Source organism: Carassius gibelio, chromosome A24, assembly GCF_023724105.1.
Source record: "Carassius gibelio isolate Cgi1373 ecotype wild population from Czech Republic chromosome A24, carGib1.2-hapl.c, whole genome shotgun sequence".
In the NCBI taxonomy this organism is placed as follows: Eukaryota; Metazoa; Chordata; class Actinopteri; order Cypriniformes; family Cyprinidae; genus Carassius; species Carassius gibelio.
In genome coordinates this window covers 2,551,345-2,568,326 of record NC_068394.1, presented here as the reverse complement: position 1 = coordinate 2,568,326, position 16,982 = coordinate 2,551,345, and the positions used below count along the sequence as shown (strand labels likewise).

General features: G+C 35.0%; 1 protein-coding gene across 1 annotated transcript; it reads right to left on the bottom strand.

Moving 5' to 3' along the window:
* Positions 1 to 613: 613 nt before the first annotated feature.
* On the bottom strand, positions 614 to 7,112 carry LOC127945968 (meteorin). The gene is made up of 4 exons (XM_052542185.1): positions 6,799 to 7,112; positions 5,726 to 6,162; positions 3,378 to 3,437; positions 614 to 2,423 (listed from the first exon to the last, which is right to left on the bottom strand). Exons 1-4 carry the CDS (start codon positions 6,897 to 6,899, stop codon positions 2,110 to 2,112), a joined length of 912 nt encoding a protein of 303 aa, XP_052398145.1. The 5' UTR covers positions 6,900 to 7,112; the 3' UTR covers positions 614 to 2,109.
* Between the last annotated feature and the right edge of the window lie 9,870 nt (positions 7,113 to 16,982).

The following is a 16,982-nucleotide window of genomic DNA, read 5'->3' as shown; positions in this document are numbered from 1 at the left end:
GACCTAGTTTGTGAATGTGTAAAACATCTTTTGACTATTTTATATTATAAGCGCTATTTTATATTTGTAGTTTTAGAAATGTATCGCATAGCTATTTCGCGTGTGATTTTGTTTTAATGCTAACAAAAATAGATTGAGCTGAATTACGAGGTTTTGGGTCGAAATGCAGTTTGTGATCCTGTATGAATCGGTGTGTGTGTGTGTGTGTGTGTGTGTGGATATAAATGGACACAATCCAGGTCAGAGAGCTCCTGTCAGTGTTTGGGTCGTGCTCATTTCCTCTTCTATCTCTGGAGCTCTTGGAAGACCAAACATATACACACTGTATACCTGAAAACACACACACACAGACACACAAAGACACACACACCCTCAGCAGCTCACCAACACCCTTCCTCATTTTCCTGTTATTCACCTCAGAAACACAGTATAGGTTTACCTATGCTAATAATAATAATAAAGTTAAATATGGCCTGTATGATCTATATATATATATATATATTCACACTGCATGCCAAATAAAAATGATCCATTTAATATTTGAAAATGATTTTTAACAGTGTCGCACCTTGTTTTCATTTAATAAGTAATTCAGAAACCAGACAAACACAAATCCGATGATTTTTTGTTCTTTATAATTGTATATTTTTTCATACAAACTCTAGAATGTTAACAGAATATTTCGCCATCCAGTTTTAAAACTCTAAAACATCTTATATACACCGATATCCACATAAACACACATATACATGTATTTTACACCCAGCATTCACATTGGTTCATGAAGACATTAATAACAAACATAAAATATGGCAGTTTTGCATGTCGGCTGGCTCTCAATGTTTGGTTGATCTGTTCAATTGTTTAGTGCATGTACATCGCTGACAAAAATAGATATGAAGCACAAAATAAAGAGAAAAGCAATAGCAGATAACCAGAATTAGATGGAGGACAGTGTTGGCAGTCCAGCTTTTAATGTTTTGGTACACAAGTCCACAATATGAGAGAGAAATTTGAGAGAGTAATTTTATGAACAATAAATTCTCTTTATAGATTATATCGGATGTACATTTATCTAAACTACAAATAAAATCCAGATTTGTGAGGATACCCTGTTAATGTGCGTTCACACTGACACCAGATTAAAGCAATTACATATTCAGCATCACATGACTGTCTGCACTCCCATTGGCTATTCCGCCACTGCTCATTTGCATAAAGTAAAACTTTGTGAAGATGCAGAATAAGTTCGGTTGCAATCGTTGTCAGTGTGAACGCGATTAATAAAAACATCTTTCATCAGAGTTAAAGTGCTCTGAACGTGTGACAGTACGTTTATAACATTAGCAACATCAAGGGCAAACTAGTGGTGATGTTAAGCATGTTAACTACTTAACCAGGAGGTAATCAGCACATGCTATCCCAATAATTAATATACTATTGCTATTGTGTCTGTTTTCATTACTTCATGTTAGCTGCATGCTATCCTCAGCCTGTTAGCATATAAACCATAGCTGATTCCATATTATAGAAATATATATTTATATAAAACATCTTTTGCTATGCTACATATAGGTTTTGGTTCTCAGTGCTTGCAGCATCCAGGTATCACCATCGTTCCCTTTCTTTCACCAGTGCAAATTTAGAAAATAGACTTGACATTTAAAGAAGAAAAATGAAAATATATACTCTCAATGCAACAACAGTTTAAAAACGTTTTCTGTTCATATACAGACTGACAAATCAATGTTTTTCTGTGGCGTCGAATACTGCAAAAGACGACTGTGCTACATGCATTGCGTTCAGCTTATTTACCGACTCAACATCATGAGGACTTTGGATATTTCAGTGATATGATGCTCATATCAAAGCGTCCAAAGACAGGATTTCCTGAGGTTAAAAAGAGGCTCAGTTTAGGCCTCCGAATCTGAGAGGAATTAGACAGACATGACGCACAAACACCCTTCGGCAGAATCCATCTTGATCCATCTTAATAAGTTGTTTCAGTGTCACAGTGTCTGTTTCGCTGCTCTCTCTCTTTCTTCTGTTCAGGAGTTTCTCAGACACTGTGAATCCCGAGTTTGGTCCACACATGAGCGTGTTTTCCCGTCAGTCGTTGATCAGAGTGCAGGGGATCGTCAGAGATTGTTTGGCCTGCTCGTACACCTTTAGGAAGTCTTTATAGCGTGGAGCGCAGCCGAGCCATGCCTCCCCAAAGTGCACGCGGCCGGTAAACAGGAAGCTGCCCGCGCCGGGCCGAACGCCACACAGCAGAGCCGTACGGATCTCGCCCGCCCGCGTCAGACGCCCCGATTCAGGGAACAGCGCAAACTTCTGACGGAAAACCCGCGTCGCGCTCACTTTGATCACTGCCGCTTTCAGATGTGAGTCTGTATCCACTGAACGGATGTTTCCTCGGACCACTACAAACACAGAAAGCTCTGTTAGTAAGGAGGATAGACTGTTGATAAAGATTATGAACATCAAACTTGAGCTTTTGCTACTTTTTGGTAGATTTACGATTTCCTTCTAAACCAGAAAATTCTATTTGAAGGCCTCAAATGAAACCAATGGGTTTGTAGAACTTTGCGAGGAGTAACTTGGTGTAACGAAAACTAAAACCATTAATAAAACATTTTCATAACTTGAAATAAAATAAATGTTATTTTATTCCAGCTAGCTGAGAAGGCAACATTTTCATTTAGTTTAAATCAATGTACTATTTAAATAAAACTAAATCTGATTTTTTTATAATAATATATAAATGTATATATATATATATATATATATATATATATATATATATATATATATAATATATAATTTTTCTTTATAAAAAAAAAAAAAAAAAATGAATAAAAATTACAAAAGCAAAAAAAAAAAAAAAAAAAAAAAAAATCTAAGATTCCAAATAAAATTAAATGGAATGAATAATAAAAAAAAGATCTAAATCTGAAATTAAAATTATTTTGGGAAAAAAAATCTATCTATCTAGCTATACACACATATATAGACATTTAAAAAAATGAATAAAAATAAAAAATAAAAAACAATGAATCCAATGTTTATCATTTAGTTTTACTTGATGCACTAAAACAACTAAAACTAAAACTGAAATAAAAAAATTATAAAAACTATATGAAATATAAAAAAAAAAACCTGGTAAAAATTACAAAAATACCAAAAAAATTACCAAAAAAAAAAAAAATGAATAAAAACATAATGGTATCTTAATGATACTATTGATGATAAGTTGTAGGTTTGAGGTTCTTGCGATCCAAGAGACTGTCCCATTACAGGAAACACCCTGCTTATTGCTTTGGATGAAAGCGGATTTACCCTTAAAACTACAACGAAAAGTAAATCCAGATACTCACCAAAGTCACTAGTGCACACAGCCATCAGGATCTCAGTGTTATTGCACGGCCTGCATACTCCTGTGAGAGAGAGAGAAGAGAAGAACATGAACACCACAAGATGAGACGTAACGCACAGCTGTTGCTCTAACAGCTCTTCGCTGGAGGTGTGAAGATGTAAATGAGCAGCTGATAGACATGTGTGAGCCATGTCACCTGATCAGAGCTCATGAGAGAGGTGTGTGTCCCCTCAGTCAAGACCCTAACACTTCGCTCTTCCTCTGTAACGTTCATCTGGATGATCTACATGAGCTGCTCAAGCAATAAAACTGAACAGCTGACCTCACAAAACCCTCCCACACAGAAACCAAACAGACTCATTCTTCAACTTTGTGTCATTTTGAAGATGCCAGATGTTTGTTTATATACCTTTACAAAAATGTACCATGTTAACTACAGTTTATAAGCTTTAAGTCAAGGTTAGATGGCTTCATTAATTTGAAATGAATGAAAATGAGGCTTTGGTGGAAAGACAAAAGGTTGCATTAATCTAAATGTCCTAGATCATGTCTAAGCTTTTTGTTTGTGCCTCTTTTTGGTGTATTATATTTGTTCAATGTAGAAATTAAAATATGTCATATTAAATATGTAAATAAACGAGATTCAGAAAGTGACTAAAGATTTTGAATTAATTTGTTAAGATTAGTTAATTAAGATTATATTTTTTTTTCTATTTTTCATTTTAGCTAGTTTTAGTAATTTTGTTGTATTTTTATGTCACTCTTATTTTTATGTTTTATCAGTTTTTATTTAATTTGAGTTATTTTAGTACATGACGTTAAACTGAATGAAAATGAAAAGTTTTCATATTTTGTTTCTGTTAAATTTATTCAGTTTAAGTAACGATTTATGATTTTAGTTTGCTGTTTTCACATTTAGTGAATAGTAAATAAAAACTATTAGAAATGTAAAAATGTACGTCTGTCGCATTTGTTTGTATCATTAGAAACATTGATTATATTGCCCATTCTGCACTCTAGATGTCGGCCATATTGGTTGAGCATTACGTAAAGTAGAGCACTATTTAAACTCAGCACTACTGAGAGTTCATCGAATGCATCTCCATCTGATTTCTGCAAGCTGTGCGATGTCAAACAGCGACAGGTGTCTGTGTGGGTGTGAGAGCGAGAAACTTGTTGGCTCTTTAAAACTTTTAAACGTCCTTCCCTGTCTCCTCTCTGCTCCCAAAACTCCCAACAAAAGATCCACTTTCCAGTTGCATGGTCCCCCAACCCCTCCTTTACCATGGTGATTGTGCTCTCATGCAGGTCTCTGAAACGGCTCACTATGGAGACAAACCCCGTCCCATACCAAGCTTTTGTCTTTCTCTCCCTCCCCCTCCGCTCTTGGCTTTTCCGCTCTTCAGATCCGAACGCTCCCTCCCCCCGTTTCTCACTACTGGCTGGAAGGAGCTTTGCCCTAAAACTATTACTCAAACCTATTGCATTTAAATAACTGCAGTGCTACAATTGCAGATCGCAATTAAAAGTGAAGAATTAGAGCTCGAGAAGCACAAGTCTTGGATCTATGCTGAAATGCATCACTCCAAAGTTTAAGTCTTGTTAAAGTTTGAATGAATGCTGTGTTCATGACTGGTTTTGTCTGTCTGGTGCTCCTCGTTCTGCACCCCCATCCACCCAGAGGTCACTCGTCTCCAACTTTGCATAGTTTCATAGTATTTGGCAATTAAATTTTTTTTTTTGCAGGTTTGGAGAAACATTCAGGACTCAGCTGGAGCTAAATGCACAGAAACAAATCCACAAAGATGATCTTAAAAGTTGCAAGTAGTGATTTTTGGCAATTTTAGATTATTTTGGGGATATAAAAAAATTATAAATGTTAGTTCCCAGTTATATGCATTCCAAGATCATTCTTTGTTCAATATTTTAAGCAATGTTTTTAAATAAGTATTTGTTTTGCATAGTTTGTTATCGTTGCAATTGGCTCTCACAGGTTTGCATAAATGTTCAGGATTCTCCTGTAGGCTAATTATCAGACACACAAAAAAGTTATTTTTGGCAATCAGAGGTTATTTTTGGGCAATATTAAATTATAAATGTTATTCACGAATGCTTAATATTTTAAATGTTTTTTTTTGCATTGTTTCATAGCTTTGCATTGCATTTTATTGCAGAACCATCAACTCAGGACTCGTTTGCAGTTCTCCAATTCTCAGAAACTAACCCTTATTGATGACCTTAAAAGTCCAGAAGATTTGGTAGTAGTAATTTTTAATTAATTTGAGATTTTATTTTGCTTAAATTAGATGCTAATTTTCTTTGAACTGCTGTATCTTCTAGAATATTCACCTTCGCTGCTGATTGGGTCCGTGTTGACTGACGGCTGTGCTGTCCAATCCCCTCTCAGCTCGTAGTGAAATGCGGCGATGCGTCTGCTTATGTCCTGGTGAGGTGTGGCTTGCAGGAAGAGAGCCGGTCGTTCTCCAGGCATGGCACTGAAGCAGCGCACATGGGCCGGGCCGGACGGCTCGGAGGTCTCGTCTCCCACCAGAAGCTCCAGGACCCCGTCCCGCTCCAGGTAGAGCTGAGCCCCGCCCCAGTGCTGATCCGGCTTGATGCAGGCCGACACCGGGCTCCTGCTGGACTCGCCGGGACCCATGGCGCTCCACTGCAGTCTGGGGGACAGGGTGAGACGCAGCGCTCCAGCGGGGTACAGCCACTCCACAGAGCCCTCCGCACACCTCAACCAAACCTGCTCCACGTTCTTCACCGCCTGAGAGAGACCACTGCACAGATGCAAACCAGCAGAAGTTAACCAGAGAAATCTGAACAGGCCAAACCACTATGAGTCAACTTATCAACATTAAATCTGCTGCAACTCATTCCCTGTGTTGTGTTTTCTCAAAACTTGAGTTTTGAGTCATTTGGCCAGTGTATAAAGTTGCAGGGAAAGTTCAACGCCCCCTATGGTTACTGGTTACTTTAACTGCAGCCATTTAAATGTTTTGCACTAGTGGAAACATCCTTCCATGACCATTAGAACTAGTATTTCAAATTTTCCTTATATTTTGCAAGCAAAGTGCTTTATTTAACCTTTTCTGAGCAACTGGTTTGGCTTGAGTAAACATTAGCTACAACTAAAAATATCCACAAACTGTATAAGACAGATAGATGGATGTGCAATGCAATTCAAGCACGTATAGCTTATGACAGATGGGTAATGCATATTTTAACTATACGAAATATTTTAGAAATGATTTATGTTATTGTAATTATTTGCATACTCTTTTGCACACTTTAAAATTCAAATAAATCATGCAAGGTAGAAGAAAATGCATCAATGCATTCCAGGATAAATCGTGAACGATATTAAAAACGAACAGATATAACGCATTTAACTCATGCATTTTGATGATATGTACCTTCCCCTCCAACTGCACTGGTCTTCCGAGTAACTAGCCATCGTGAAACCCGTCAGGAATGAAATCCAAAGCGCAACATCCCTAAAGCCCCAAACCTCCATCACAGCGCAGAGAGACACTGCGGTTATCCAGAGACGAGTGCGGGAAGTCCTTCCTCCGCTGCGTTTCCAAATCTATAATTAAACCAAACGAAAACCTGCTGATTCCATGCTGTTGTCTGATCTAAAAGACTGATCTGTTCTTAACTAAACCTCCCCTTTATTTCTGTAGATCAGTCCGTGTCGCGCGAGCAGTGAGCTGCTGACTGACCGCAAGCGCAAGAGTTTCAGAACTGAACTGAACTTTAAACCCCGCCCACAACAGGAGGCGTGGCTTCACCGATGTTAAAATCCAATCCTGGATAAAAAAAAAAAAGGACAGAAGTTTAATCAGCCTTGAATCGATGTGAAGGATTTTGAAACATAACACGTTGTTGGCAATAGCTGTCCGAATCAGTTTAGTGAATCAATTGATTCGGACGAACCTAATAAATGATTCACCAGTCAAATCACTGTTTATGTCTGTTTTTAAATTAGGTTATATAAATTGCGTCGAATTTGTGTTGTTTAATGTTTCAAAATAAACCTAACAATACAGGCTAACTGTAACATTTTCCAAATATAATTAATATTATTAATACAGAAAGTTATTGTTACCACTAAAAACATCGTTTCAACTCACAATGTTAATAAGAAAATAACAATAAATCACTGATCTACAAAACAAAAACAAAAAAAATCCAAACGGTTCTAAGAGAATCATTTCAAAGAGTCGGTTCAAAAGAACTTTCGAGTTCATTGTTGAATCAATCAATTTTAGCATTCAATCTCCAGCTTTCAGAGAGAAATGCGAGAAAGTTGGTTTTTAACACCTTTCAGTTAGCTTTATTAACATGGTTAAAAGATTTACATTTCCATTTAGTCAAAGCTTAAATTTTAATGCAATCTATCTTAATTATAATATAATTTATAATCCATTTTTAGATGGCTGCTGATTGATTTATGTTTGTGATGCAATATTAGTCTAAAATTAAGGGACAAAGTCAGTGCTTGAAAACTGAATCGTAAGCTGCAAAAGCTGAAGTTAAAAGCAAGTTGAGAAGAACTATGATGAAAGATCACATGATAACATGCCATTATCACAGGGCTGTTTCATCTTACTGCATTATAAGCAAATCAAATATTCTTTTGCATTACCATTGTGATCTATCTTTATGGATGTGCATGTGTGCGTGGGCGATGTGACTTTGATGTGGTTATGACAGGACCTTTGACATATTCAAAGCCTGATGTCCAGTAGCCCTGCTGAGGTGTGTGTGTGTGTGTGTGTGTGTTCCCTACTGATCTGCTGTGCATAAAGTGAGGCTTTTGTTCTCTGGTGGCCACTTCAAAGAATATACACATAAAAGCAAATGTGAACATGCATGTATGTGCGTGCGCATGTGTGCATGTTAAGTGTTGCATAGCAAGAGAATTGACTTTCTGAGTCTTGAATCAAGTCTTTTTCCAATATTTGCTCACCAAAACAATAAACATTGTAAATGAAAAAATAAGATGATGCTATGTTTGGATTGTCAGTGCAATGTAGTGAAAAACAGCTTATGATCCTATTTGGACTGATGTTGAGGCATGACACAGCCCTGCATTTTAAAATATATTTTTTTGTTGTTGTTTTGCAAACAAGGCCCAATATTACCTAATTTGATGATGCTGAGTTAAAAAAAATTATATCATGTATGTTTTTCAAAAAGTAAGAATGAAGATTTTTTTTCACATTATATCAGCTTTAATGTGCTCATCAAAATAACAAAAGCAGCCAAATATCAAATGTTTTAATCACAAAAAGAAGTATTCAGAATGATCTTACACTTAACACTGTAAAGAAGTGGAAATCAGAATTTGGCACAACAATAATGTCTTTAAAAATTGTTCATAAACAAAAAAGTAAAAATTAAAATAAAAGAAAATAAAGAAAAAAAATTAAGATAGTAGTCACTTTTTTCTTGCAATTGTGAGATATGATCTCAACATTTTGCAAAAAAAAAAAAAAAAAATCAGAATTGTGATATAAAAAGTAGCAATATAAATTTTATTCCATGGCGGAAAAAAGGAAAATTCTGAATTGTTCAATAAAATGTCGCATTTTTAAAATTGTTTTATTTTTGGCAGAAACATGCTTCCATAAAAGAGCAATTATGCCTCTGTTGTAGTTTTTCTGGGATAGTGTTGGTCTCCTCAGATCTTGATCCAGCTGTGTTTGCAGTCTTTCCCCGGACACACACACACACACACACACACACAAACACACACACACACACAAACACGAGAAAAAGGCAATGAGAACAACAGTGTCATTTTTCACAGTTCTCTCATAGGGGCTTGCCGGCAAATACAGCATTGTGTGTGTTTCCTCAATGAAGACACTTCTTACGCAGTTATAATGAAAAGATTAAAGGACATGGAGAGACAGTGAGATCAGAAGAAGGGTCACACACTATTAGAAAGGGTGGAAAGATTGTGTTTTAAGCTTCACTTCCATTGGGTGTAAAGTTACAAAGGATTCAACTCAAATTCATCTAGCCTGCTTTTTATTCATTTGTTGAAAACCATAAGTGCCCTTATGAAAAAGTAGTATACTTCAAGTTTATTTGACTAAGTACTATTATATTTAAGTAAAGTTAAAGTATATTTTAAGTATACTTTTATGAAGCAAGTATACAAATATCAGTGTTCTAGTAGTATACTTGTAAGAGTACTGTTTCAATACTCCTTGGGACTAAATTGGCCCACTTTCTAGTATATTAAAGTATACTTTAAGTATAACAGCAGCAAACTTTGAGTACACGACTAGTTTACCTCTATGTTTGTTGTTTGCAATTATACTAAAAGTGATTTTATAGTTAAACATGAAATACTTTGTACACTTTGAAGTATAGTCTCAGTAAACTATTAGTTTAGTAGTTTTATACTCATAAGTTTTCTTTAACTGAATTTTACATCATACTTTAAGTATACTACTATGTCCCTATTATGTGTAATATATTTTGTTACATTAATATCTGAACAAACAAAACAATGTATTATAATTTTTGATTAATAGAAAGTTCAAAAGAATAGCTTTTATTTGAAATATAAATATTTTATAAACTTCTTTACTGTCTCTTTACTTGCATCCTTGCTGAATAAAAGCATTCATTTCTTAAAATAATAATAATGATAATAATACTGCCCCCCAAATTTTGATCGATAGCTTAAGTAAAAATTAAACATTGTTTAAAATATATTTAAAATGAGTGCATTAATGCTGTGCCACAATTTAAAATTAGAAATCTTTTTTTTATTATTAATTAATTTATTTATTTATTTATAAAAAAAAAATATATATCTGATGTTTGCATGTTCAAAAATGATCCTATGATGATGTAAGAAGGTTAATTGTGTTACTATGTAGATGTAAAAAGTGTGTTGATTTGTGTTTGCTAGGGTATTCTGGGTAGTTGCTATGACTGTCCTTCATTGTAAGTCAATGTAACAATCAAGTTCAATACTTAGTGTTAGCAGTTTGAATCACTGACTCGAAGTAAGAGCAATAGGAAAAGTGATGCAAAGCACATTTAGATCAGTGTGTTTGAGAGCTCCTGTGACCTTGTGATGTTTCGGGAAAATGAGTGAGTGTGTAAACGAGAGCTCGGGAGAGACACAGAAGCGAATCCTCCGTACACACAACTGACACTAAACACACACACACTCAGACTGACACATATGTAACAGTGCATGTTTCTTTACTCTTTTTTTCTCTTAAATGTTGTAGGAATATTTAACCTTGCTTTAGCGCATCACTGTCAATCATGAAGAAACGACTTCACACACAGCTACAGGAAAGGGAATTCTTTCTTTCTTTCTTTCTTTCTTTCTTTCTTTCTTTCTTTCTTTCTTTCTTTTTAATTTATTAGGTTTTGATACTGGACCAAAGTTGCCCAGTTATAATATATATATATATATATATAAAATACCAGAAATTTAAAATAAAAATATTATATATTTTTTATATAATTTTAATTTTAATTTTTTTTTACAATGTGCTTTATAATGTGTATTTTATAGTTGAATGACACTGGCATTCAAAAGTCTGGGGTAAGATTTATTAATGTTAAAATTCAATCATTTATTTCATCATAAATACATTAAAAATAGTGAAATATTATTACAAATCAAAATAACAGTTTTCTATCTGAATGTATTTTAAAATGTAATTTATTCCTGCGATCAACGCTGTATTTTCAGCATCACTCCTCTAGTTCTCAGTGTCACATGATCAGATCAGATTCAGAAATCATTTAATATTCTGATTTGCTGCTCATGAAACATTTCTGATTAATATCAATGTTTAAAACAGTTGTGCTGCTTCATATTTCTAAGGAAACTGCGATACATTTTATTTTTCAGGATTCTTTGATGCAAAGAAAGTTCAGTTTCCTTCAGTTTAATTGCATGTCTCATCATTCTCTCCCTCCATCTCTCCCCTCTCTTTCTTTCTCTGCAGCCGTATTTCTGCATCTCATCAGTTTAAATGTGTCCACCCATCCTCCCATCCTCTCTCTCTCCATTCACTCATTTTCTTCTTCATTGCCTCAGATGGATCTCTCTCTCTCTCTCTCTCTCTCTCTCTCTCTCTCATTGTGTGTCGGTTCACATTAAGCGTGATTAGCTCACACCCTCTCACAGCCGTATTCATGGACAATGAGCACATGCCAGTGCAGTTTGACCCCTGAGAGCCTTTTCTCCTCCCCCTGCCGTCAACATCGCCGTCTAAAATATCTTCAGTCCTTTCAGACCAAAGTCAGTCAGGAATCTTTAAGCAGAGCACATCAGCATGATGCACAAATGAGGGCTTTTCAAATTGTTTCTCCTAGACACATTTGTGCATAAGTGTCCTGCTTGTTCCTGCTGAGCAAAAGACTCATATGCATCCCATTTAAGAGATTTCAATGATATGCTCAGATTTCCTTAACTGTAGAATCAAAAGTCAGAGATCTCAATATGAGCTCGAACATTTGTCGTCTTTGGATCTCTATACTCCTACTGAAAGTTTTTATGTCTTGTAAACTGTGACTTTAGATGCTAAAACATACTATTACTAAGAGAAAAACATACTGTTAGATATTTTTTGTATATTTTAAATTATATATATATATATATATATATATATATATATATATATATATATATATATATTTAATTTAACATTTTTATTAAATATTTTTTATAAAAAAAATTATTTTATTTTATTTAAAAAATATTTGTAATTTTGCTGTTTTTGTAATTTGTATTAATTTTTTTATACATTTTTATATAAAATTTAGCTATAGTGCATCAGGTTAAACTAAATTAAAATTAGATATTTTGCTTTGGCAATAGCTTAAAATAAGTTAATCCATTTTTTTTTCTTTTATAAATTTTCAGTTTACATTTCAGGTAACAAAAACTTATTTTTTATGGTTTTAGTTTAAGTTTCAGTTAACTATAATAGCCCTGGTTGTAACACTATAGGAAATGTATTACATTATATTATTTGCTTTTTAAAAAATGCATTCAAATTATTATCTATGAATAATGCATTATGCATGTGAGAGTTTTCTTAGCTGTTGTTATGTAATTTGGTGCTCTTTTCACACAAACAGAGCAGAAATAGACCATAAGGTGTTGCATAAGCTTTAAAGGACCTCTGTGAAACCAGTAATCATGTGATTATAGAATTAGTAGTTTTCAGTAGTATTAGTATTTATGAAAGTGTGTTGACTGTGTGTCGTCCTGCAGCGTTTGTGTAAATCAAGTGAAAATAAACACAGATGCACGCTCAAAGAGACCACAAAATTCGCAAGCATTTATTTGTTTCAGTCATGTCTCCGAACATGAAACCTTCACCTCACTGGTGTGTCTGTGTGTGTGTGTGTGTTTTCTAATCGGGCATCTTATTTTACCCGTGCATTTGTGACAGAGGTCAGCAAGGTTCTGATGTTTGTGATGGTAATGCGAATCAGAGACAAAGACGGGTCGCTGAAAGAGTCCGTCTGAGTCAGTACATGCCCAAAACACGGTTTTACCGCCATTTCTTGAGTTCCTGAGGAATCCTGGAATAGATTGACCGGGATTCCCCTGGGATTTGAGTGTGTTTGTTTGTGTGAAATTTGATCAATAACATAACAAAAGCTAAAATGATTGGCTAAAATGCAGGAGCTGGGATTAAACGAAAGGAACTAGAGGATGCACGATGAACTGCAATAATACAAACCATGCTGATGAGCGAAAACTATACAAAAATCATACTTATGGAAAGGTAAATGGTAGCATGTCACAATTTAATGATAGTGCAACTGAGTGTTTCTGAAAAGCTGCCCTTTGACCTCCCGCCTTGACCCCAAATGACCCGAGTCTGTGTTGTTAGAGATCATTAGTCAAACACACACACACACACACACACACACACACAAAGATCGCTTGCCAGTGCGTTTCATTTATCTAATCATCAGCCAATCAGAAAGCAGACTCTCTGCTTGGATTGGCTTGTGTTTGTGGACAGAAGATAAACAGTTAAAGAAGCAATCAACTACATCCCAAGATAACTCTGTATTTTCCTTAACACTATTACTTTTCATTTGTGTTCATTTTAAATTTTTCTGTTCAATCTAAGCAACACTAACAGATTTTTTTGTGATTTTTTTTTATGTTGGAGGTCTTTATTCTGGAGATTTAGACTCAGATGAGTCAATAGTGTCCTACAGTTTGAGTAAAGAGCAATAAAGTGAATATTCACAACCGTTCAGTTCAACTGATCTTGGGTAAACGTTATGAGAAATCATTGAGCTCGATTTGATGACATTTGATTCCAGATATCTCGACAAATTGTAAGACACCTGTAAGAACTTTAGAAAAGACATATGAGATAACTATAATCTCCTTTTTTGTGTGAAGAAAAAGCATATGAGAAACATTAAGTCCTCATTAGATTTTTGTCTAAGAAACAATTAAGGTGAAGGAAACTTACTGGTTTCTGATTACTTTTGTATGTCTATTATTATTATTATTGTGTATGTGTACATTTTGTATGTTTATATGTGCACTATATTTTTTTATTTTATTTGATGTGTACTTTGTTTTTTATAAGTCTATTTTATTTTATTTTGTTTAGTTTTTTCCTGTTTATTTTACTTTGCTTTGCATGTCTGTACATCTATTTTAATATTTTGTTTTGTTTTAGTTTATATATGTATATATATATATATATATATATATATATATTTTTTTTTTTTTTCAGTTTTACTCTGCTGTCTTAATTTTTGCACTATTAGAAAATTTGTTCTTGGAGAGTTTTAAAAAGACTCATTTAAGAGCAATTACCTGGATCTTCACCAATGGTTTTGGGTTACAGATGTGGATGAGTGACAGTAAAACACTAAATATCCCCATCATTTGAGTGTCCAGTATTTTCGTCTGCTGTTGTAAGTTGTCAAGTCTTTGAAATAAAGCTAATATTAGTTTAGCATTCAGGTTATTAAAAATGCAAAGAAAAAAGTGCAGTTTGCCACTTGTAAAAGCTCAGATGAACCCAATGGAGCAGCTGGAGAGACAGTGAGGTTTTCAGATGTCCTTGTGTTCTGCCTGTTACTCGTTCATTTGGTCTCTTGTGCGAGTGACTGACTCTATTGTCATCGATACATTGTAAATCAGTAGTTTTTGGAGGGAAAGCGATAGCACATCTGTGACACATACACACTGCGCCCTCAGGGTCAAACCCCTGTCTGACCAGACACAACAGTGTGTGTGTGTGTGAGTGTGTGTTTGAGGGTGTGTTTTGTGTTTCTGACTCGACAAGAAGTTCCCTCCAAAATGTCTTTTCTCATTCATCAGCCTCTCCGCCTCAGGGGCTAAACACACACTTTAGACAGCGGTGTGTGTGTGTGTGTGTGTGTGTTTAGCTCCACAGGAGCTCACCGCTGTAGACCCAGCGGGGGAGAGATGCCTCCCTTAAAACACCACTGAGAAGATTGGAAACTGAAGAAGTCTCCCTTTTGTCACATTTACAATGTACAAGAGTAGAAACTCACTTGACTCGACTACGAACAGCTGATACACAAATAAATCAGGAAACCTTGGATTAAATGAGGTCCTTTGCAGGACTGGATGTGGTCTCAAAGTCTTAGAAATTTGGATTTTTTTTGACCCATTAACTCTACTACCACTTCACCAGTTTATTGATTATATGCAGTTATTACTTTATAAAATTAATTTGTCATTAAAAAATTTTAAAAACCTAAAATGATATAGACATTACTCTAAACAAAGTTGCTTGTCAACTTCTTATCTATACACTCGTCTTACAGTATGTGTCATTCTGCATCTCTCTCTGTGTGTGTGTGTGTGTGTGTGTGTGTGTTGGAGGTGGGCTCATGTTTTAGAGGGAATTTCCTTCACTTATTATAGTAAATGAACTCCACAATCTTTTGTGTTCATGCATTTTTAATTCTGATTTCTAAGTTGTAATGATTTGATTGCATGCAAACTTGCACGTTTGAGAAAATTTTGGAAAAAAGCATTTTACGTCTTGCAATTCTGTTTTCTATTTTTTTTTTCTGTCACAGATTAAAAATGACAATTGCAACTTTTTATTTCACAGTTCTGACTTTTCCACCCCATACAATTGCCTAGTTTCTCACAACTTCTCTTTTCAGAATTGTGAATAGCAATTTTTTATTGAATTAAAAAAAAAGAAAAAAGAATTGAGATGATTATAACTCATCACATAATAGTGAGTCTATGTCTTGCAATTCTGAGAATAATGTGAAAGAAATTTAATTGTTAGAACTAAACTTTTTTTTCATTATTGTGAGAAGAATGTCCAAAAGTTTCAATTTTTTTTTTATCCAGCCACAGAAACAAGTTTCCATATATGAATTATGTTATTCATTTTAATTATTTCAATTTTTTTAACACTAACCCTAAATATCAGCACTAATAAAAGGACTGCTTGTCTTAGACAGCAGTGTGAATGCTTGAGCGGCGTGACGGAAAGCTTCTCCCCAGGGCAGGGAGTTTTTATACACCTCCTTAAACAGGAAACATTAATTAGAGGGTGTGTGTGACCTTTGACCCTGCAGCTGAGGGCAAGAGTGACCCCTCGCTAGTACAGGAAGGATAAAGCCTTGCCTGAACGCGCACACAAACTCACATGACTGATGCATGCTAACACGCCGTCCTTCAGTGAATTAACACTTGATTTGATGAAACACTCTGATACTTCTGAATGAGTGCCAGTGAATGAGGCGCTTGTCACATTCTGTCATGCTGCCAATGCCCAAACACAGTGTAATTGTGGGACGTTTTGGTCTTTTGTGTGTCCTGCTCAGTGAAGTGGCACCTCTTGTTCAGATTAGCAGGATTACCTGAAACTGTGCCAACCGGACAGAAACAGACTTCTCTTTTCCCTTCCTCCAGGTTTGTGTGTGCACAAGTTCAAAAGTATGAATGCAGCAGGGTTGCGGATGTTATTGTGTGTGCTAATGCAGATTAGGCACACATCATTGTCCAGTATTGTACTGTCGGCAATTTATTATAATTGTAACATACATATTTACATACACTACACACTGACTAAAATTCAGAAAGTCAAAAAGCATAAGAAAAAAAAAAAAGCTGCTTCATCGGAATGGTATGAAACTTGACTTTTATGGCAGTCACTCTATGTGACTACAAAAAAAAAAAAAAAAAACTTCATTTGAAAAAAACAGAAAACATGGAAAGGGTCTGAAACACTCTAAAACAGGGGTGTGCAAACTGTTTGACTCGAGGGTCACGAGTTTTTTTTATATAATTTACTTAAAAGTAAAAAAAAGTTACATTTCAGATGTTCGGTCACTTTTGACCAATACCAGAGAGTCATTTTATGCACAATTTTCAGTTTTGTGTGAAATAGTCTTGCAGTGTTATTTTATAATCACTATTTCACATGCTAGGGTCTCTGGTATCATCTGTTAATTAGCTTATAAAAACTGCAATGACGTTTTTTTTGTAATGAGGTTCAGGATATCATTGATTCAAGGACTTGATTAGCAGGATCAGGTGTGTTTAATTAAAGCTGCGGTAGGTAAC

Coding starts and splice junctions, on each gene's coding strand:
- LOC127945968 (XM_052542185.1), bottom strand. CDS start 6,899: ATGGAGGTTTGGGGCTTTAGGGATGTTGCGCTTTGGATTTCATTCCTG. Junction 3,438..5,725: donor GGACCCAATCAGCAGCGAAG/GTGAATATTCTA, acceptor TCTCTCTCACAG/GAGTATGCAGGCCGTGCAAT. Junction 2,424..3,377: donor TGTGTGCACTAGTGACTTTG/GTGAGTATCTGG, acceptor CTGTGTTTGTAG/TGGTCCGAGGAAACATCCGT.